This window comes from Babylonia areolata, chromosome 27 (genome assembly GCF_041734735.1).
Source record: "Babylonia areolata isolate BAREFJ2019XMU chromosome 27, ASM4173473v1, whole genome shotgun sequence".
Classification (NCBI taxonomy): Eukaryota; Metazoa; Mollusca; class Gastropoda; order Neogastropoda; family Buccinidae; genus Babylonia; species Babylonia areolata.
In genome coordinates, this window is record NC_134902.1 from 31,000,693 (window position 1) to 31,025,124 (window position 24,432).

At 45.0% G+C, this 24,432-nt stretch overlaps 1 protein-coding gene across 1 annotated transcript; it reads right to left on the reverse strand.

Annotated features, from left to right (window-relative positions):
- Window positions 1–685: 685 nt before the first annotated feature.
- On the reverse strand, window positions 686–23,435 carry LOC143301198 (uncharacterized). Its single transcript, XM_076615317.1, has 14 exons — window positions 23,376–23,435; window positions 22,026–22,227; window positions 19,766–19,823; window positions 18,904–18,998; window positions 18,333–18,554; window positions 16,964–17,130; window positions 16,278–16,352; window positions 12,710–12,774; window positions 9,539–9,624; window positions 7,017–7,319; window positions 5,414–5,461; window positions 4,062–4,090; window positions 2,374–2,421; window positions 686–1,402 (listed from the first exon to the last, which is right to left on the reverse strand). Exons 2-14 carry the CDS (start codon window positions 22,213–22,215, stop codon window positions 794–796), a joined length of 1,995 nt encoding a protein of 664 aa, XP_076471432.1. The 5' UTR covers window positions 22,216–22,227; window positions 23,376–23,435; the 3' UTR covers window positions 686–793.
- Window positions 23,436–24,432: the final 997 nt, after the last annotated feature.

Below are 24,432 nucleotides of genomic sequence, written 5' to 3' on the forward strand. Positions count from 1 at the left end.
AACAGCAGTTACACTGAAACAAACAGTAGTAACACAAACAAATGGCAGTTACATTGAAAGAAACAGTAGTAACACAAACGGAAGTTACATCAAAACAAACAGCATCGCTGAAACACACAGCAGTTACACTGAAACATACAGTATCGCTGAAACACACAGCAGTTACACTGAAACATACAGTAACGCTGAAACACACAGCAGTTACACTGAAACATACAGTATTGCTGAAACACAGCAGTTACACTGAAACATACATTAATGCTGAAACACACAGCAGTTACACTGAAACAAACAGTTACACTGAAACACACAGCAGTTTCACTGAAACACACAGTAACGCTGAAACACACAGCAGTTACACTGAAACACACAGCAGTTACACTGAAACACACAGTAACGCTGAAACACACAGCAGTTACACTGAAACAAACAGCAAGTCTCAAACACACAGCAGCTACACTGAAAACAAACAATTCTACACTGAAACCAACACAGCATTTGTGAAACCAACAAAATTATACACTGAAGCAAACCAAACAGTAGTTACACTGAAACAAACAGAAGCTGAAAACAAGAAAAAAAAAAAAAAAAAAAAAAAACACACACAAAAAATCAACACCCAAACTAAACAGCAGATGAACTGAAACCAAACAGCAAGCTATGTACCAGCACAACCCCCCCCCCTCTCCCCACTTTGTCCCCTAACAGTCTGTATGCACACTCCTCTTTCTCTCTGTCTCTCTCTCTCTCTTTCCAAACAAGCAGACCACATTCCCTGGAACAGTGTGACCCATCAATCCAGATCCCCCAGCCCATCCTGCCCTGCCTGCAGCCCCTCCCCCTCCCCCTCCCCCTGTCCTTTAGAGTCTGACGCTGTGCCGGCTGGGGACTGTCCTTCACCTGACGCCGCCGCCGCCGTCCCCGCCGAAGCTGCCCCATCGATCACGCCGGACTTGAAGTACCCACTCCCTACCGCAGTGCTCAGGTTCTCAAGGAGCTGCTGGGAGTCCTTGTCTTGTTTGGTTTCCAGAACCACTTCGTCCAGAGACACTGTGTCATCACCGCCACCACCAGCGCGGGGGGTCGGGGTCATGGTGGAGGTCTCCTCCACCTCTGCAACCAGGGGGGCTGAAGAGACCTCCTCGATCAAGGGTTTCCTCAACGGGGCCTTGTCAGTGGCCGCTTTGTCCTTGGTCACATCTTCAATCAGCATTCTCTTGCCTGCGCCTTCCACCGGCGATGTCTTGGAGGAGGAGGAGGAGGAGGAGGAGGTGATTTCCTGGATGAGAGGTGATGTTGCGTTTCCTGTTGTGGTTACCTTCTCCTCTGCATCCTCCTCCTCACCACTGCTGTCGCTACTGTCGTCCAGCACCTCGATCTTTGGCTTGAAAGGTGTCTGCTGCTGCAACGACATCAGGATGGTGATGATGATGATGATAATAATAATAATGATAATAATAATCAACTATTTTCATGTAGCACATAATCTTTCAGAATGCGACTCACTGCACGGTTCACACTCAACCTACACACTAATTCATGCACTGGACACCACTCACACTTATCAGCAGTCATTCATGAACACACCACTTGTAACAGGTCTAGGAAATGCTTGGTAAAATAAACATGTCTTGAGACAGATTGCAAATTCTCATAGAGTTGGAGTGTTTTCTTAAGGTGTCCTTAACTGGTGAACTTTTCAACGTTACAGTGCTGAACTTACACAGGTATATATCAAGATGCATCATGCTTCTATCTACTGATAGTGGCAGGTAAATGAAAATGGGGGAAATAGACCAATTTGCCTTCTTCTTTTTAGAAACTGGAAACCAGGCCACAAACCTTATTTTAAAAATCTGAAAACTGGTCACAAACACACACACACACCACACACACACACACACACACAAATACACACATGCATGTACACACACACACACACACACACACACACACCACACACACACACACACAAATACACACATGCATGTACACACACACACAAATACACACATGCATGTGCACACACACACACACACACTCACACACACCATGCCACTGCCAGCAATATTGAAGGGAGGGAAGTGAGCCAGCAAAGTGACAGAGAAAACTGCTGTCCTGACTGTCTGTGTGAAGACCAAGTTGTACCCTATGAGAAGGAGCCACCTCAGAAACATGGTTTGAGAATATATATGTCCCAGGTAAGTCTCGTTTAATCAGTCAATTACATCCCCACTCTCTTGGCCAAGAGGGATTTTGGACAGTCGGCACTTGAATGGTCTCTGAAGGCCAGCAAGCCCCCGAAGGGCTGTAGCACTAAGAGCCAGTGCATCCTTGCCTCCTAGACAGCCAGGTGAAAGAGAGGACTCTTACCATGGGAGGCACAGCAACGATCTCCACCTCCTCCAGCTCTGGCAGGTCCTGGACACATTAACAACAACAATCCCATTACAACAACAGACAACAACAACAATCCCATTACAACAACAGACAACAACCCCATTACAACAACAACAATCCCATTACAACAACAGACAACAGCAACAATCCCATTACAACAACTGATTACAACAAAAATCCCATTACAACAACAGACAACAACAACCCCATAACAACAACAGACAACAACAACCACCCCATAAAAACAAAAGACAACAACAACCACACCATTACAACAACAGACAACAACAACCACCCCATTACAACAACAGACAACCACCACCCCATAAAACAACAGACAACAACCACCACACCCCAAAACAATAGACAACAAAAACCACCCCATAAAAACAACAGACAACAACAACCACCCCATTACAGCAACAGACAACAACAACCCCATTACAACAGACAACAACCACCATCACCCCATAAAAACAACAGACAACAACCACCACCCCATAAAAACAACAGACAACAACCACCACCCCATAAAAACAACAGACAACTACCACCACACCCCAAAACAACAGACAACAACCACCCCATAAAAACAACAGACAACAACAACAAAACCCATAACAACAGACAGCAACAACCACCACAACATAACAACAGACAACAACCACCACCCCATTACAACAAAAGGCAACAACCACCCCATAAAAACAACAGCCAACAACAACCACCCCATTACAACAACAGACAACAACCACCACCCAATAAAAACAACAAACAACAACCACCACCCCATTACAACAAAAGGCAACAACCACCCCATTACAACAACAAACAACCACACCCCCATTACAACAACAGACAACAACAACCACCCCATTACAACAACAGACAACAACAACCACCCCATTACAACAACAGACAACAACAACCACCCCATTACAACAACAGACAACCCATAAAAACAACAGACAACAACAACCACCCCATTACAACAACAGACAACAACAACCACCCCATTACAACAACAGACAACCCATAAAAACAACAGACAACAACAACCACCCCATTAAAAACAACAAGCAATAACAATCCCATAACAACAACAGACAACCACCCCATTACAACAACAGACAACAACAACCACCCCATTACAACAACAGACAACAACAACAACAAAACCCATAACAACAGACAGCAACAACCACCCCAACATAACAACAGACAACAACAACCACAACCCCATCACAACAACAAAACAACACATCCATGCTTTCTCAAACACTATTCTACCCTATATATACTGCAGTGGAGCTGTGACATTTGGGAAATTGTATTGTATTGTATTGTATTGTATGTATTGTACTGTATTGTATCAGTTCAGTATTACAATACTAAATGAAAGACAATCATATTCCTGAGTTGAATACACACACACACACACACACACACACAGGAGAAAGACAGAGAGAAAGAGGGTGTGGGTGGTGGGAAGTGTGTGTGTTTACCTCTGCTTCTTCAGCATCAGACTATACTAAATGAAATACAATCATATTCCTGAGTTGAATACACACACACACACACACACACACACACACACACACACACAGAGGAGAGAGACAGACAGAAAGAGGGTGTGGGTGGTGGGAAGTGTGTGTGTTTACCTCTGGTTCTTCAGCATCAGACTGCTCATCTGAAACACCATAACGCTGATCTCATCACCAAACCATACAGCATTCCACATGCTTTTTTTCACATTTCATAACAACGACAGAGAGATAACCGGAAAGATGAACTGAATGAACGAAAGAACAAACTTTTTTTTTTTTTTTTTAATAAGGGAAACAGAATAACCATGCACATGCTTTTTTTTTTTTTACATCCAGTCCTCAGGGCAAAGAGAAATGAAAGAAAAATATTCACAAGATAACAAAAGGTTATAGAGATACATACATGTCATTCAATACAAGACAAAACACATACACTGACAATCATACCCAAGCACACACACACACCAACAATATGTGTGACCACACACACACACATGCTCACACACACGCACACGCACACACACACACACAAGACCATCTGTACTCATGCTTACAAACATACACAACACAACCTCCCTCACAAGCACACACACACATGATCATAAGCACGTGCACAAACACACGCTTAACCACAAACTCACATGTCCCTCCACCCCCCACTACCATACAGAGAGAGAGAGAGAAAGAGACAGAATGACACAGAGAGAGAGTGAGTTTGGAATCAAACCCACAAAGTCTTTGCAGAAAAAAACTAGAAAAACTGTTAAACAAACAAACAAAAAGCAAAAACAAAAAAAACCCAAGGAATACCAAATAAAAGGGAGGATGTGAATAAAGGAATCAGGAAGATGAGAAGGAAGGAAGGATGGTAGGAAGGAAGGACGGTAGGAAGGAAGGATGGTAGGAAGGAAGGAAGGATGGTAGGAAGGAAGGCAGAAGGAAGGAAGGTAGGAAGGATGGTAGGAAGGAAGGAAGGAAGGAAGGAAGGATAGTAGGAAGGATGGAGAAAAGGTAGGAAGGAAGGACGGTTGGAAGGAATGTAGGAAAGGCGGAAGGACGGTAGGAAGGAAGGAAGGAAGGATGGTAGGAAGGAAAGCAGAAGGAAGGAAGGAAAGTAGGAAGGAAGGTAGGAAGGACGGTAGGAAGGGTGGAAGGTGGGAAGGAAGGATGGTGGGAAGGAAGGACGGTAGGAAGGAATGTAGGAAAGGAGGAAGGACGGTAGGAAGGAAGGTATGAAGGAAGGAAGGATGGAAGGAAGGAAAGAAGGAATGAAGGAAGGAAGGAAGGAAGGGAGGTAGGAAGGAAGGAAGGACAGTAGGAAGGAAGGAAAGAAGGTAGGAAGGAAGGATGGTAGGAAGGAAGGTAGGAAGGGAGGGAGGAGAAAGGAAGGAAGAAGGAAGGAAGGAACTTTAGGAAGGAGACTAGCAGGGAAGGAAGGAAGGAAGGAAGGAAGGGAGGTGCCTCACCGTCCACTGCAGTAATGGTGATGTGGGTTCCCCTGTCCGCCCCTCCCCCTGCAAGACAGGTAGCACTTCAGTGTGGGTCACCCCTCACCTCGCCACACGCCTTCACTCCACAGCACACACACACACACAAACATGCATGCGTGTGTCCACACACACACACAGAGAAAGGGAGAGAGAGAGAGAGAGAGAGAGAGAGAATGCATCAAACGAAAACCATCGGTCTCTGTCCCTCTCGCAAGACAATGGCTTGGTGCCTCTTGTTGGTGTGACCAAAGTCTGCAATGCTTCAAGTGTCCAGCCCTGAAGCACCTATTTCTCCTGCACTGTGAAGCTGTGCTGATGCGACATGTCCATTTCAGGTTTGGGACTATGTGGCAAGGCTGTTGTCTACACCTTTTCTTTCATCATATATAATAAATATACCTATCTCTATATCTATGTCTATATATACAATACATTATATACATACATACATACACACACACACACATCCCAAAAAGACACATTCGTGACATGGAGTATCCTTGACTGTGTAGTCCCAGTCTTCCCATTAATTTCTGAGCCCACAGCACCCTCTCTGGGTAGAAGTTGGGACACAGGCTGAAAGAAACTCCTCTGCTGGGACTCGAACCCCCTGCACCCTCCCAGTCATCAATCAGCGATGCTAACCACTTCATGGCAGGCGGTCACTGTCAGTATTATTCTCATCATCTTTTTTTTTTTTTTTCTGATTTGATTTCCGTTCAAGCGATGACATGGCCACAACAGTCCAAGTCTACAGCTGACGGTACACTGTGTTTTCAGTTGTTAACTCACTCAGTACGGCCAGTCCTCTCTTCTCCTCTACACAGACCCCTCGGATGTCCAGTGGGTGTCTGAATGACCCAACCTTTAGCTTCCGTCGTCAGAATTGTGGTATTCTTTGTCAACATTCACCTCTTCAGTATAAGAGCCTTCCGCTTGCAATATTTTGATGATGGTGATTGGGGTGAAACGCTGTTAACGTCGTCTCTTTCGCCGTTCGTATGGAGAGAGTTAACAAGGAAATGTACTGATGTGTCTCATTTCCGACTGATGAGAAAGAGGGACGTGAAGGGTAGATATTAGTGTCTGCCTATATTTCTTTCTTTATTAATTATAGTTTGTTGATATCATTCTGTTATGTTTGATACTTATGAGATATTGCTATAAATACAAATAAGATAAACACTCTAAATGCATTTCATTTACATGCAAACAGCTAATCACAGTCAACTTGCTTGTGAGTAATTTGTAGCAATTTCTTTTTCTGCATATTGATCAGTGTTTTCTTTTTTTGCATTGTGATTTCTTACAGTTATCATTATCATGATCATTATGATAATGTTATCATTAATGCTGTGGTGGTGATGATGATGATAATGATGAGGATGATGATGATGATGACTGTTGTTGTTGTAATAATAATAATAATCAGTAGTAGTAGTAGTGGTGGTCGTAATAGTATTTTTACTATCACACATTCACTTCAGCAACAAACAAACAACAACAACAACAACAAAAAAAAGAAAAAAAAAGAAAAAAGAAAGAAGGGAAGCATTCACCTAACCCAGTCACAACTTACTGGAAGCAGTGGAGAAGATGCTGTCCTGACCACCACTGCTGCCGCAACTGCCACCGCCAATGGTGGGCAGCTCCTCCACCCCAACCACCTTCTCCTCCCCCTCCTCCCCTCTCTTCTCGCTCCCGTCTTCCGCCGTCTGTCCGCGTTCCTGGGTCTCCCCTTTGAGTCGGTAGGTGCCGTACAGCCAGTCCACAGACTCCACGTCTACCTCCACCTTCTCCGTTTTGCCCTCTGCCGCGTTCTTGGCGTTGAGCTCCTTCTCGATGCGGTGGGCTTCCGACTGCTTTCTCCTCTGCAGCATGGCTGGAAAAAGGGGGGATCTTGGATCACTGGGGTGGGGGAGGAGTCAGACTTGTTCGTGTTGTATTTGTATTTTGTTTTGTTTTGTTCTTTTGTTGCAACATATCTCTGTGTGTGTGTGAAACTTGGGCTGTTCTCCCCAGGGAGAGCATGTCACTACAGTGAGAGCTTCGCCCACCTTTTTTTTTTTCTTTTTTCCTGCCATAAGCGTATTTGTTTTTCCCATCAAAGTTGGATTTTGCAAGAGAATTTTGCCAGGGACAGCCCTTTAATTGCCATGGGTGCTTTTGCATGTGCTAAGTGCATGCTGCACACGGGGCCTTGGTTTATTGTCTTATCTGAATGATTGACCACCAGACCACCACTCAAGATCTAGCGAAAGGAGAGAAAATATTGGCAAGTGTGGGGGGGTATGAACCAGTGCATTCAGATTCCCTCATTTCCTAGGCAGATGCTTTACCACAAGGCCAACACTCTGCTATGTGGGGGCTGTGAGTGGGATTGCAGGAAAGGTCAGTCAGGGAAGCACCTGGGGAGTCAGACGTGCATGTGAGGGGTGTGGGTGGGATTGCAGGAAAGGTCAGTCAGGGAACCACCTGGGGAGTCAGACGTGCATGTGAGGGCTGTGAGTGGGATTGCAGGAAAGGTCAGTCAGGGAAGCACCTGGGGAGTCAGACGTGCATGTGAGGGGTGTGGGTGCAACTGCTGGGAAAGCCAGTCAGAGAATCAGTTTGAGAAATCAGATGTGTTTGTGTGGGTGTGGGTGGGATCAGTGACGTTTGCAACTGGTGGTTGTTTTAAATGGCAATGTCTCTAAACTTTGTTTTTCTTTTCTAGTGATGTACACTGATAAGCACAAAGAAAGAATGGGACATAAAGGAGTAGGGGAGAGGGGGGAGGACAGAAAGACGGAGGTCGAGACAAAGACAGATAAAGGGGAAGAGTGAGAGAGAGGATGTGGGTGTGGGTGGGATCAGTGACGTTTGCAACTGGTGGTTGTTTCAAATGGCAATGTCTCTAAACTTTGTTTTTCTTTTCTAGTGATGTACACTGATAAGCACAAAGAAAGAATGAGACATGAAGGAGCAGTGGAGGGGGGAGTGGACAGAAAGACGGAGGTCGAGACAAAGACAGATAAAGGGGAAGAGTGAGAGAGAGGATGTGGGTGTGGGTGGGATCAGTGACGTTTGCAACTGGTGGTTGTTTTAAATGGCGATGTCTCTAAACTTTGTTTTTCTTTTCTAGTGATGTACACCGATAAGCACAAAGAAAGAATGGGACATAAAGGAGCAGTGGAGGGGGGAGTGGACAGAAAGACGGAGGTCGAGACAAAGACAGATAAAAGGGAAGAGTGAGAGAGAGAGTGAGAGACAGAGGTGGGGAGAGAGATTTGGGAAGGGGAGAGAGAGAGAGAGAGGACAGGAAAAGACATTTTTGTTTCTCTCAACAATGGTAAACGATAAGCAGGTACTTTTTTTTTCACATCAAGTCCTCACCCTGAAAACGGACCAAAAAAAAAAAAAAAGTAATTTGTGAACCAAAGAAAAAACCACAGAAACACAATAAGAAGACGAGTATTGCTACAACCATTCCTCCCTTCTCAGTCATCCCCTTCCCTGTTCCACTGCCATTCTGTTCAGTGCTAAACAGAAGGATATCTATCTATCTATCTATCTATATCTATACATATATAATGATTACATGAAGGAAACAAAACATGCCAAATCACAATTTTGAATTGAAATACTTCCTTTCACCTGGTGCTGGGGTTGCACCAGAGGTTGGAGCTACAGGCCTGAAGGACCTTCATCTACTCTTCTGGTCACTGTCACACTACCACATCGTGCACAGGTCAATACATGGTCATTCGGATTAGATGATAAAATGAGTCCCCTGTGTAACATGCACTTAAGAGCATGTATACAGAACCCACGGCAACAGAAGGCTTGTCCCTGAAGAAAAATCCACTCTGATAGAAAAACAAACACACTTGCAGGCGGTAAAAAGAAAAGAAGAAGAAGAAAAACAGAAAGGTGGGTGGCACTGTACTGTGACACTCTCTCTGGGGAGAGCAGCCTGAATTTCACACAGAGAGAAAGCTGTTATGACAAAAGAGTAAATACAATATGATATGATAAGATACGATACAATACAATACAATACAATACAATGCAATACAGTGCAATGCAGTGCAATACATACAGCAGTTTGCAGGCACTCACCATCCACACTTGCCATGATTCTCTTGTTTTCTCTGTCGTTCCACAGCTGGCGCTCTTTCTTCTCTGCATCCAGACCCCCCACAGCCCTGCCGCCGCCAGACAGACAGACGTACGTGTCAGTTGTTACTTGGACATCCGACTGCTGTCTGTCCACATCACCAGTATATAGGTCCACCCTTCCTTGCCTACCTAGTCCCCCATCTGTCCACATCACAAGTATATAGGTCCACCCTTCCCACATCACCAGTATATAGGTCCACCCTTCCTTGCCTGCCTAGTCCCATCTGTCCACATCACAAATATATAGGTCCACCCTTCCTTGCCTACCTAGTCCCATCTGTCCACATCACAAGTATATAGGTCCACCCTTCCTTGCCTACCTAGTCCCCCATCTGTCCACATCACAAGTATATAGGTCCACCCTTCCTTGCCTGCCTTGTCCCATCTGTCCACATCACAAGTATATAGGCCCATCCTTCCTTGCCTGCCTAGTCCCATCTGTCCACATCACAAGTATATAGGTCCATCCTTCCCACATCACAAGTATATAGGTCCACCCTTCCTTGCCTACCTAGTCCCCCATCTGTCCACATCACAAGTATATAGGTCCATCCTTCCTTGCCTACCTAGTCCCCCATCTGTCCACATCACAAGTATATAGGTCCACCCTTCCTTGCCTACCTAGTCCCCCATCTGTCCACATCACAAGTATATAGGTCCATCCTTCCTTGCCTACCTAGTCCCCCATCTGTCCACATCACAAGTATATAGGTCCATCCTTCCTTGCCTACCTAGTCCCCCATCTGTCCACATCACAAGTATATAGGTCCACCCTTCCTTGCCTACCTAGTCCCCCATCTGTCCACATCACAAGTATATAGGTCCACCCTTCCTTGCCTACCTAGTCCCCCATCTGTCCACATCACAAGTATATAGGTCCACCCTTCCTTGCCTACCTAGTCCCATCTGTCCACATCACCAGTATATAGGTCCACCCTTCCTTGCCTACCTAGTCCCATCTGTCCACATCACACGTATATAGATCCATCCTTCCCACATCACAAGTATATAGGTCCACCCTTCCTTGCCTACCTAGTCCCATCAGTCCACATCACAAGTATACAGATCCATCCTTTCTTGCCTGCCTTGTCCCATCTGTCACAATTACAAGTATATAGGTCCATCCTTCCCACATCACAAGTATATAGGTCCACCCTTCCTTGCCTACCTAGTCCCCCATCTGTCCACATCACAAGTATATAGGTCCACCCTTCCTTGCCTGCCTAGTCCCATCTGTCCACATCACAAGTATATAGGTCCACCCTTCCTTGCCTACCTAGTCCCCCATCTGTCCACATCACAAGTATATAGGTCCACCCTTCCTTGCCTACCTAGTCCCCCATCTGTCCACATCACAAGTATATAGGTCCACCCTTCCTTGCCTACCTAGTCCCATCTGTCCACATCACAAGTATATAGGTCCACCCTTCCTTGCCTACCTAGTCCCCCATCTGTCCACATCACAAGTATATAGGTCCACCCTTCCTTGCCTACCTAGTCCCATCTGTCCACATCACAAGTATATAGGTCCACCCTTCCTTGCCTACCTAGTCCCATCTGTCCACATCACACGTATATAGATCCATCCTTCCCACATCACAAATATATAGGTCCACCCTTCCTTGCCTACCTAGTCCCATCTGTCCACATCACAAGTATATAGGTCCACCCTTCCTTGCCTACCTAGTCCCCCATCAGTCCACATCACAAGTATATAGGTCCACCCTTCCTTGCCTACCTAGTCCCCCATCTGTCCACATCACAAGTATATAGGTCCACCCTTCCTTGCCTGCCTAGTCCCATCAGTCCACTACCACCAAGAAGACTGCCGAGACACAAGACTGCTGTCCGGCCACCTCTTCAGAATAACTTGTGATAACACAGTGACAGATGGCACTGTCATAATCACCAAGGAAAGCAATCGTCACAACTTAGATAGATTGAACATGTCCACAGTTGTGTGTTTCAAAAATCAAAACACACGGTTTCATATATGGTGAGCAGGTGCTTCTCTCACCCATCAACCACACCCACCCACCTGACCCCTTGACCTCTTTCTCCCCCTCCCCTCCTTCCCCACCCCCACCCCCATCCCTCTGACAGAAGCAGACAGGCAGAGAGAATTCACTGATCCCCATGCAGTAATAGTTTTTTTGGAGATAGCCTTATCTGCCAGCTTGTCCTTATTCTTGCACATATCATCATCACATAAACGGGCATAAGAAAAACAAATACATTATCCATTCAATCAAGACAAATAAAAATAACAGATGGATGTGTGTGTGTGTGTGTGTGTGTGTGTGTGTGTGTGTGTGTGTGTGTGTGTGTGTGTGTGTGTGTGTTCACTAAAGGTTTATTCTTAAAGTTGTTTAAAAAAAAAAAATCTTTATTTATTTATTTTAATTCCATCTTTTGAGTTTACAATTTTGTCGCAGTGACATCCCATTAATGATTCTATACCACATTATTACACATTCATTCTCAGGTAATGTCAAAGTTGGGATTCTTTCTTTTGCTATTGAACATGTAAACACATATAGACTAATTCAAGACATAACATATGTTTTTGTAAATACCATGTATAATAATAATGATAACAACAACAATACTAATCATGATGATGATGACCATTATTCTTATTCTTATGGTGTCTTCACACATGAAATGATCCCCTACATGACGGGCGCAATAGCCGAGTGGTTAAAGCGTTGGACTGTCAACCTGAGGGTACCGGGTTCGAATCATGGTGACGGCGCCTGGTGGGTAAAGGGTGGAGATGTTTACGATCTCCCAGGTCAACATATGTGCAGACCTGCTAGTGCCTGAACCCCCTTCGTGTGTATATGCAAGCAGAAGATCAAATATGCACGTTAAAGATCCTGTAATCCATGTCAGCGTTCGGTGGGTTATGGAAACAAGAACATACCCAGCATGCACACCCCCGAAAACGGAGTATGGCTGCCTACATGGCGGGGTAAAAACGGTCATACACGTAAAAGCCCACTCGTGTGCGTACGAGTGAACGCAGAAGAAGAAGAAGAAGAAGATCCCCTACATGTTCCTTCCTTCCTTTCTACAAGTTTGCCACAGGCTGACAAAGAAATCACTGACCATGCTTCAGCACAGGCACGGTCCTTGTCGAAGATGGGTCTGTCATCCAGGTAAGTCAGGCTTTTCTGCACAACACAGTGTAACACAGCACAGTCACTACCAAGTAAGTCAGCTGTTTATGCTCAACACGACACAACACAACAAAACTAAGCACAGCACAACACAGTGAATACCAGTAAGTCAGCTGTTTATGATCAACACGACACAACACAGCTAAGCACAGCACAACACAGTGAATACCAGGTAAGTCAGCTGTTTATGCTCAACACGACACAACACATCTAAGCACAGCACAACACAGTGTATACCAGTCAGTCAGCTGTTTATGCTCAACACGACACAACACAGCTAAGCACAGCACAACACAGTGAATACCAGGTAAGTCAGCTGTTTATGCTCAACACGACACAACACAGCTAAGCACAGCACAACACAGTGAATACCAGTCAGTCAGCTGTTTATGCTCAACACGACACAACACAACACAACTAAGCACAGCACAACACAGTGAATACCAGTCAGTCAGCTGTTTATGCTCAACACGACACAACACAACACAACTAAGCACAGCACAACACAGTGAATACCAGTCAGTCAGCTGTTTATGCTCAACACGACACAACACAACACAACTAAGCACAGCACAACACAGTGAATACCAGTCAGTCAGCTGTTTATGCTCAACACGACACAACACAACAAAACTAAGCACAGCATAACACAGTGAATACCAGTCAGTCAGCTGTTTATGCTCAACACGACACAACACAACACAACTAAGCACAGCACAACACAGTGAATACCAGTCAGTCAGCTGTTTATGCTCAACACGACACAACACATCTAAGCACAGCACAACACAGTGAATACCAGTCAGTCAGCTGTTTATGCTCAACACGACACAACACATCTAAGCACAGCACAACACAGTGAATACCAGGTAAGTCAGCTGTTTATGCTCAACACGACACAACACAGCTAAGCACAGCACAACACAGTGAATACCAGTCAGTCAGCTGTTTATGATCAACACGACACAACACATCTAAGCACAGCACAACACAGTGTATACCAGTCAGTCAGCTGTTTATGCTCAACATGACACAACACATCTAAGCTCAACACGACACAACACATCTAAGCACAGCACAACACAGTGAATACCAGGTAAGTCAGCTGTTTCTGCACAACAAAACACAACACGACACAAGTCAATACCAGGTAAGTCAGGTGTCTCTGCATAACATGACACAGCACAGCACAGCACAGCACAGCACAACACAGTCACAAACAGATAAGTCAGCTGCTTCTGTGCAACACAACGAACACACAGAACGGCACAGCACAACACAACACAGCACAACACAACACACCTAAGTCAGCTGTTTCTGCACAACATGACATGACATGACATGACATTACACAACACGATACAATATGACACAACACAACACAAAATGACACGACATGGCATGGGATGGCACGGCACAACACGACACAGTCATTACCAACGCAAGTCAGCAATTTCTGCAATGACAGAACACAACACAACAAAACCCAACACAACACAGCCACTATCAGGTAAGTCAGCTGCTTTTGCACAACACAGTCACTGCCACGTACTGATAAAAACAAGCAGACAAACTGCAAAAACCCCCAAAAAGAACAGGAGACACAGCTGTACTTTGCCAGAACTTGTGTAGAGCCAACCGACGGATACCTTGAGGCACTCATCATTCGTTTCCTGTGTCATTCACTCAGGCTTCAATCACGCCTACAGTGGATTTTTTTTTTTTTTTCAGAATTTTGCACGGGACAAAATAACCCTTTTGTTGCCTTTGGCTCTTTAACGTGCGCAAAGTGCATGCTGCACATGGGACCTTGGTTTATTGTCTCTTCCAAAAGACTAGTGTCCAGTCCAGACCACCCACTCAGGTCTAGTGGAGAAGGAGAAAACACTGGGATCTGATCCCATACTATCAGATTCTCTCGCTTCCATATCATCACTTGGCCACCCCTCCACAAAGAAGTGGTGTGTGTCCATCGAGATCGATGATGACCATCGTTGTCATCCAGCTGGGGGATGGGGGGAGGGTGGTGGTGGGGTGGGGGGGAGGATGCTCATGAATCTATCTGTGAATGCGCAGATGGCTGAATAGTCCAATCTGCGCACGAAATGTTCGCTGACAGTTGGGGCAGACAAAGACAGGCATATCATTGTCAGGGAGCTTGTTTCGCCCGTGACTTTCTGGCCTGCCTCTTCTGAACAGCTGCAGGAGTCCTGTTGGCCTCGCACAACTTGGCGCCTTTGTGCACAGCAGCGCGCCATTTGTCACGGTCCACTGCAGATTCCTCCCAGGAGTCAGGGTTGATATCAAACGCTTTCAGAGAGACTTTCAGAGTATCTCTGAAGCGCTTCTTCTGACCTCTGTGTGATCTCTCCCCTTGACAAAGAAGTACAAACAGAGAGAAGAAGGAGTCAGAGAAGAAGAAGAGGAAGAGGAAGAGGAATAAAAAGAAGAAGAAGCAGGAGGAGGAGAAGAGGAAGAAAGACGAACAAGAAGGAGAAGATGATGATGATAATGAAAAAGAACAAGAAACCAGCCGCCGTGGTTCGAATCCCAGCGGAGGTGGGTTTTTCGGCCCGTGGCCGGCCGGCTCCTACCCAGAGTTGAGTGTGCTGTGGGCTGAAATGGGGAGACTGGGATCACACAGTCGAGTGTCATCCACTTCAAGGATGCGTCTTTGGGTGTGTTGCTCTAATTACCTGACCAACACTGCAAGTGTCTGTATCTCTCGGGCCTGGTTAACGCCGGGATATCATTATGACAGGAAGCGTAGAGTACAGCCTTGTCACGCAGTCCCAAACCAAAATGGACCTCCATAGCAACATCATCATCATCATCATCGTCATCCTCCTCCTCCTTCATCGTCATCAAGATAAACAACAAAGTCTCAAAGTCTGTGGCCTTTCATGCCCTGCTCTCATGGTGACCTCAGTTTCGATACCCCTCCACTTCCGTGCTTGGGGTGAGTCCTGTCAATGTCGTTGGTGTCGGCAGATTCATGGGGGCCTGTTGTTTGAGGGGCGTGGTGGCGGTCTCCACTCTGGGAGGGACGCTCACTCAGTCTGGCTCTGCGACTGGGCCATTGTTGTCGTTAGTGGGGGGCTTAGTAGGTGGTGTCCTAAGTACGTTAAAACAGAACAGGCACCACTGAACACCGCCAAAGTGACTCGGCAGCAGTGCAGGGTCTCCTCTGGTGTGTGGCCTCCTGGCGACCTAACATCGATGGTTCCCTGTGGACTGCTGACGCTGGGACTGCAACGGACGAACCCAGGTGTGGCTGTGTGGGGGGGAATCTAAATGGGTGGCGTGGGAGTAATGCCACTGGAACGGTGCAGATGATGGGGCAGCAAAAAAAAAAAAAAAAAAAAAAAAGAAGAAGAAAAAGAAGGAGTAGAAGAAGAAGAAGGAAGAAGAGGAAAATGAAGAAGGAAGAAGGAAGAAGAAGAAGAAGAAGAAGATGATGATGGTGATGATGAAGACAAAGAAAGCAGTCCACTCACCAGTTTGACAGTGATGGTCTTTCTGTACTGCTTGATGTCCTTGAGGACTGGGTTACCCATCAGTGTCAGCACTTTCTGCACACCAGTCAAAGTGACACACCAGGGGGTCAACTGTGTGCAACTGTACAAGTATGCAAACGCATGTGCATTCGTAATGATGTGTGAGAGTGTAATTGTTTTGATAACAGTCAGTCTGTGTGTGTGTGTGTGTGTGTGTGTGTGTGTGTGTGTGTGTGTGTGTCTGAGAGAGAGAGAGAGAGAGAGAGAGAGATATGTGTGTGTGTGTGTGTGTGTGTGTGTCTGTGTGTGTGTGAGTGTGTGAGAGAGAGAGATGTGTGTGTGTGTTAGTGTGTGTTGGGGGGTGAGGGGTGGGGGGTCAGGAGGGGGGGGGATGGATGCAGTGTCAGTGTGTACAGGTGTGGGTGGTGGTGGTGGTTGATGCAGTGACAGTGTGCTGGTGTATGCGTGTGTGTGTGTGTGTGTGTGTGTGTGTGTGTGTGTGTGTGTGTGTGTGGATGCAGTGTCAGCACATACAGGTGTGTGTGTGTGTGTGTGTGTGTGATGCAGTGTCAGCACGTACAGGTGTGTGTGTGTGTGTGTGTGCGTGCACGTATGCATGCAGTGTGTGCATTTGTGTGTGTACATGCATGTGTGCGTGTGTGCATGCAGGACAGGACGTGGCGCACCAGACAGGGCATGGCAGCGAAGACGTCCAGGATGCGGGGGTCGTTCAGCTTGTTGTGGGAGACGTCCAGCACACCCAGCTCTGGGCACTGTGCCAGGTGCTCCACGTCCTCGTAGCTCTCCAGCTTGTTGTGGGAGATGTGCAGCGTGTGCAGGTGGGGCAGGCACGCTGAAACAACACGCCACAGATGCCAACCCCTATAGGAACAATCAGGTAATTTGGTAGCAACATTTGGAATTTGGTAGGAACACTTGGACTCCAAGCCACATCAGCAAACAGGTACAAGACGCAACTTGATTCACCTACATTCTCTCTTGCTCAGGCAAACGATTAAGCTGATTGGTCCATTCAATGCTGTTTCAAAATAAACATGCACGTGATTAGCTGAGCATCATCATGTGAGACCAAGGTTATTAGTGACTACCCTGGCCTCGTGACTGATAGGTCTAGAGCGTCTGGGTAATGTAATGACAGGAAAGCATGTGACCATGCTATGCAGTCAAAAATAAACTCAGAACAATTTTGACATTGGCATAACGTCGGAACAAACTGCAATCAAGCGTAACAAAACACAGCGAAATTCGTAACAGATGGCATCTCTGAACACGCCAACACACAACGCGCAATGCATGCTGAAACAACACCAACACAACATGCAATGCACACTATAACAACACCAACACAACACGCCATGCATGCTGAAACAACGCCAACACAACACGCCATGCATGTTTGGATACCATCCAAACACCGACTGTCCTAAAACCCTCTTCGTCGAGAGAAAGTGGAGATGTAACTCAGGCAAGACACTCTCCACTAGAATCAAATTCTTGCCCAGATAGTCAGGACAGTAGTTGCCTCCTGTGCTGTCCCCGATGCTCTGAGGACACAACTGACTATCATACAAGATTATCATCACTGTTTCTATCAGTATCATCATCCAAACCACAGCACCACAGATGCAATAGTCAAGTGGTTATGGAACTGGACTTTCAGTTTAAGGGTCACAGGTCTGAATCTCAGTAACGGCCCCTGGTGGGTAAAGGGTGGAGATTTTTCTGATCTCCCAAGTCAACTTATGTGCAGATCTGCTAGTGCCTGAACCCCCTTCAAGAGTATATGCAAGCAGAAGATCAAATACGCACATTAAAGATCCTGTAATCCATGTCACCGTTCAGGTGGGTTATGGAAACAAGAACATACCCAGCATTCACACCCCCGAAAATGGAGTATGGCTGCCTACACGGCTGGGTAAAAATGGTCATCCACGTAAAAGCCAACTCATGTACATACGAGTGAACGTGGGAGTTGCAGCCCACGAACAAAGAAGGAGAAGAAACCACAGCGCAACATGGCTGCCTGGCACTGACCCAGGTTCCTGATGGAGGAGATGACGTTGTAGCTGACGTTGAGGGTGTCCAGGCGGACCAGTGGCTCCAGGTTCTGCAGCTCCTCGATCAGGTTGTGCTGCAGGTACAGGCAGCGCAGCTCCCCCTGGTGGTCCAGGTTCTCAATCACCTTGATGCCGTTGTTCTCCAGCCACAGGCACTTCAACCCTGTGTACTCCTCCAGGTTCTCTATCTCATAGATGCCTGCAAAAAAAAAAAAAAAAGGGGGGGGGGGGGGGGGGCCACCCATTTGTTTATTTACCTTTCTATTTATCTATTATTGATAGTTATACAGTTTCTATCTTCAATAAGAGACCAAACTCTTAAGCACTATACAAACTTGAGAGTCATTTGCACAACAGGCTGCTTACCTGGGCAGAGCCGGCTGACAGCTGCCTTAAGCACTCATTATTCGTCAGTTAGATTTTTATGTTGGCCATGAAACTGAAAGTGAAGATACTATAACAAATTGGAAACTTGCCACACACACACACACACACACACACACACACACACACACACTGCTCCATATTTTTGTATACCTGTGACCTACCTTTGTAGTGCAGATACAGTACGTCGTTGAGAGCCGGCGTGGTGTACAGCTTCAGATCTTTACAGTGCTGCTTCAGAAACTTCTTGGTCAAGATGCTGCGCACAGACAACATGACCACTGTATGCAGCGTGATCAACAACACAAGCATCTACAGTCAGCAACAACAGACAATCAAGTTTGAAAAAAAAAAAATAAAAGGAGAAAGATCCCACAGTGTTTCACTACCACTGAGGCATTGAATTCATATCCAGTGTCCATGGCCTGGCATAGGAAGGTGGGCCCCAGTCCCCTCCTCCTGCTTCAACCTTCCCCAACCACACTCAGCTTCACATTCACACCTGGGTGAAGTGAGGTGATTCGGAGAACAGTGCCTTTCTCAAAGACACCACGACGCCATTACCAAAACAGGGCCTCCAACTCTGATTGATCCAAAAAAACGCTGGATCCGAAGTCAAACTCATTCTGCCACAGTGACTCCTATGCAAGACATGGCAAAAATAGGAAGAAATCAAAAAGGAGGGGGGAAAAGTTGTGAAGAAGACAGTGTAATTACAGTGTGTATCAACTAAAGGGAATAAGATGAAGAAACAGGGGAACAAAACTGAATAAAAACGAGGTTCTTTTAGTTTCACTGTTTCTGGAGCCTGGGAAGTCAGTATCAGCAGCAAAACAGTGACTCAGTGAAGAGGACTACAGGACCAAAAAAGGCACACACACACACACACACACACACACACACACACACACACACACACACACACACACACAAACACAGAGCATCACCACCACAATCCCCACCACCACCACCACCGCCACAAAACCACCCCAGTCTTCATCAAATTGTGTAACTGTATCCACTCACTTGGGATGCTTCTTTTTGAATTCAGCTTTGGCTGCCTCTTCTTTGGCCTTGGCATCCACTGGAATGAAATACAGTCAACTGATTCAGACCCACAGAATACTGAGTGAAAGAAGACATTAAGAAGAGACTATCAACTGATTCAGAACTGATTTAACTTCAAATACACATAAATACTGAGTGAACAAAGACATTAAGTACAGACATCAACTGATTCAGAACTGATTTAACTTCAAACACACACTGACACAGAGATAATGAGTGAGAGAAGACATTAACTCTCTCCATACGAACGGCGAAAGAGACGACGTTAACAGCGTTTCACCCCAATTACCATCATCAAAATATTGCAAGCGGAAGGCTCTTATACTGAAGACGTGAATGTTGACAAAGAATACCACAATTCTGACGACGGAAGCTAAAGGTTGGGTCATTCAGACACCCACTGGACATCCGAGGGGTCTGTGTAGAGGAGAAGAGAGGACTGGCCGTACTGAGTGAGTTAAGAATAGACCATCGACTGATTCAGTTATGAATTAATTTCAAACACACAGAAATACTCAGTGGAAGAAGACATCAACTAAGTGTAGATCATCAACTGGTCCAAACTGATTCCACTTCAAACACACAGCTAGAGGTATTGAGTGAGAGAAAGCATCAAGTCGTAAGGAAGTGGATACCTTCAACTGATTCAGTTCTGAGGGAAAGAAGACATTAAGAAAGAGTCCATCAACTGACTGAGTACTGATTCCACTTCAAACACACAGCTAGAGGTATTGAGTGAGAGAAAGCATCAAGTCGTAAGGAAGTGGATACCTTCAACTGATTCAGTTCTGAGGGAAAGAAGACATTAAGTAGAGTCCATCAACTGACTGAGTACTGATTCCACTTCAAACACACAGCTAGAGGTATTGAGTGAGAGAAAGCATCAAGTCGTAAGGAAGTGGATACCTTCAACTGATTCAGTTCTGAGGGAAAGAAGACATTAAGTAGAGTCTATCAACTGACTGAGCACTGATTCCACTTCAAACACACAGATAGAGGTATTGAGTGAGAGAAAGCAGAAAGTCACAATGAAGTTGAGGCCATCAACTGATTCAGAAATGATTCAACTTCAAACACACATAGTTACTGAGTGAGAGAAAGCATATTATGATATAGTCATAAGGAAGGGGTGATGGAAGATGAGGATGATAAGAAATGCAAAGAGAGTGACAAAGAGATGAGGATGTGGGAGAGAGAAAATGAACGAACGAATGAATGAAATTTTATTTCACAAGGGTAAGGGAATAAGCATAATTGTGTTGTGTTTTTTCATCCGGCTCTCTGGGGGAAAAAAGGTCAGAAAAATGTATGCACAACAGCAAATTCTTCAATAACAACAACAACAAAAATAATCTCCTGCTCCCCCCCCCTTCCAAAAAAACAAAAATACAAAAAATATAAGCATGTACATCACATACTTCAATACATCAATAGCATATATGAATAGCACAAAGACATGAACAAATAATACATTTATGGAGGAGAGAGAAAATAAGAATGGAGGGGGAAAAAAAAGAAAGAAAGAAAGGAAAACTGGGTGAAGAAATAGAGAGACATGTAGACCTGACAGAAGCAGATACAGATAGACAAAGAGGCGTAAACGCTATATTATCAATAATCAATGAAATTGTGGATTTTATTATCATGATAACGTGAAGCATGTTTATATATTTTTCATGAGATGCACACGACATGCGTTTTTAAATACTGAGATTTTTTAACTGTGTTCACTTTTATACATGTTAACATCTCATTCCATAGGCAACCCCCTGAGTAACACAGAGAGAGCAAGAGAGAGAGAGAGAGAGAGAGGAAGGGAGAGAGAGAGAGAGAGAGAAAGAGTCAGGCAAAGACAAAGTAAAACAACTGGACACACTCTCTCTCTCTCTCTCTCCCAGTTTCAGTGTTCAATTAACCACATGTGCTCACAGTATGAATTGCCACTCACTGTATAAGACTAACATCTCTCTGTCTCTCCCTCACACAATACATACATCCAGCATGAAAAAAAGAGAGAAAAGAAACTGTATCGATTAAAGATTAAAAAAACAAAACAAAAACAAAATAAACATAGAATAATAGATACGCAGTCAGACATTAACAGTCACATACACACCACAGTCTCACATACACACCACACACACACATCTACCTCCCCCTCCTCTCCACACACACCCCCCCTCCCCGTGCCCCCCAGCCGCCACAAACTCCTACTCACAATCAACAGCAGCTGTCTGTTGTGACGAAGAGTTCGATTCCCCGGCTACCTCCTCAATTAGGAGGGTGGATGGAGGGGGAGCGGATGTCTCCACCACCACATCTGTGTCACCCCCACCCACCTCCTGGATCAAGGGTGAACTGTGTGGGGGCTGAGCGCAGTTGTCTTCCAGGACTGTTATTTCCGGCATGGTTGTGAAGATCTGGGGAAGCGTGGATCTATCTCACTGAGTCACTCACTCTCAGTCTCAGTTTCCAGTATTCGACTGTGTGTAGGATGAAAGTGAGAAAAACTCTGGTAAAATTATTGAACTTTTTTCTTCAATCTTAGTGAGACAACTTTTATTATTAATGATGTCATTGTTATCTTTGAGGTTTTTTGTTATTGGTTTTTTGTTTTGTTTTTTTGTTGTTGCATGTGTGTGTGTGTGTGTGTGTGTGTGTGTGTGTGTGTGTGTGAGAGAGAGAGAGAGAGAGAGAGAGAGAGTGTACATACAGATATGTAACATGTGCATGCTGCCATGCCTTTGCAAACAAATACTGTTATGCAAATTCCAATTATAGGTCATACTAGCAAGATTTTTTAAAATGATACAAATTGATTTTGCAGTTTATAACTAAAGCACAATTTCTGTCACTTTTTTCCACAAACATAAATAAGTTTGAATAAGTATATATAATGAAGTTAACAAGATTAAAAATTAAAACATAAAATAGAATAAAAATGTAAACAGATAATAAAAAACCCCAAACCAAACCAAAAAGGCAGGGCGGTGTGGAGCAAGAAAAAGGTGAAAATAATTGGGAAATCTGATTATGTGGAAAGAATAGAAACTATAAGAAGGGTACATCATACATGTATAATTCACAGTTATTTAACAGTGCTACTTCCATGTTTAACATTGATATAATGATTAAGCCCATTTTTTCTGTGCCTCACTTCCTGATTTCTGAGGATGTGTATGCGCATCCACACATAAATACACTTTTACATACACAGCAAGGTGGCATTTACTTAGATATACATGATAATACCATATCATATACATAATACCATTACATATCAAACATCTGCGCAACTACATGTATCTGTACTATCTTATAAAACGAGTCGTCTATTACAAGATCTGTTGGCACCATTTCAAGGTCTGTTACACTGGAACATTCATTCCGTAAATAGAGCAGACAATCGAATCCTTTCACAAACTGACGCAAAGCTTTCTCGCTCTCCTCATTTCACCACAGTGAATAAACCAGTCTTCTGGTGCTCTTCGACAACAGAAAATCAAGCTATACTTTCTATCACTTCGCTTACTTTCCCTGTTAAATATTCCTGCTCGGAATAGCTTACCTGGAGCTGGCAGCTGAACGAATATTGTAGTGGGCAGGCCACAACATGTGACCGATTCAAACTTCGCGAACGTTCAAAATAACCATCATGGCGTCGGTTGCACAGCAACAAGCGAAACAACCCCAAACAGTTGCAGCAAAAAGTTGCACAGGAGAAGTCACATTCAATGATTTTCAAGCAATAGTATGAACTGATTTATCGATAAAATGCGATGTATATAATTTTGCAAAACAAGTATTTTCTCTCAAATATTTTTGATGATGCTTATGTCTTCATTTCGCTGTTTGCTACTCTCTCTCTCTCTTTGAAAGCTAAAATAAGGACTGGAAATCAGTCGAAGTGGGCTTGAGAGAAAGTTCCACAAACTTCGATCACATTGCACTGGTGCATAATCTTGTGAAAAGCAATTCTGCAAGGCGTGTTACTAACACACACACACACACACACACACACACACACACACACACCGCATGCACCCGGCGCTGCACTGCACACATACACTCACACACTGACACACACTGGCACACACACACACACGTAACACACACGCACGCGCGCGCGCGCGTAAGTTCCCTCACTCAGTCCCCCTAAAGTCTCGGCCCCCATCCACCCCCTTTGTTGTTGTTGTTGTTGTTATTGTCTAATATCACTTACAGTGATAACAAACACCCTGTCAAACACACACACACATACACCGCTCACCCGCTCTCTCTCTCTCTCAGTCTCTCTTCCTCCCTCCCTCCCTCCCTCCCTCTCTCTCTCTCTCTCTCTCTCTCTCTCTCTCTCACACACACACACACACACACACACAGAGACTACTGCTACTGACTACTACTACAACTGAACACACACAAACAAACAAACAAGCAACGACTCTGACTACTACTACTGGTGGTGTGTCCATCGAGATCGATGATGACTATCGTTGTCATCCAGCTGGGGGATGGGGGCAGGGTGGTGGTGGGGTGGGGGGGAGGATGCTCATGAATCTATCTGTGAATGCGCAGATGGCTGAATAGTCCAATCTGCGCACGAAATGTTCGCTGACAGTTGGGGC

Bases quoted from the DNA above. Each gene is read 5' to 3' on its own strand.
- LOC143301198 (XM_076615317.1), bottom strand. From the start codon at position 22,215: ATGCCGGAAATAACAGTCCTGGAAGACAACTGCGCTCAGCCCCCACAC. The intron at 19,824-22,025 runs GTGAGTAGGAGT...ATTTCATTCCAG, and splicing joins ACAGACAGCTGCTGTTGATT to TGGATGCCAAGGCCAAAGAA. The intron at 12,775-16,277 runs GTGAGTGGACTG...TGTGTTGTGCAG, and splicing joins AGACCATCACTGTCAAACTG to AAAAGCCTGACTTACCTGGA.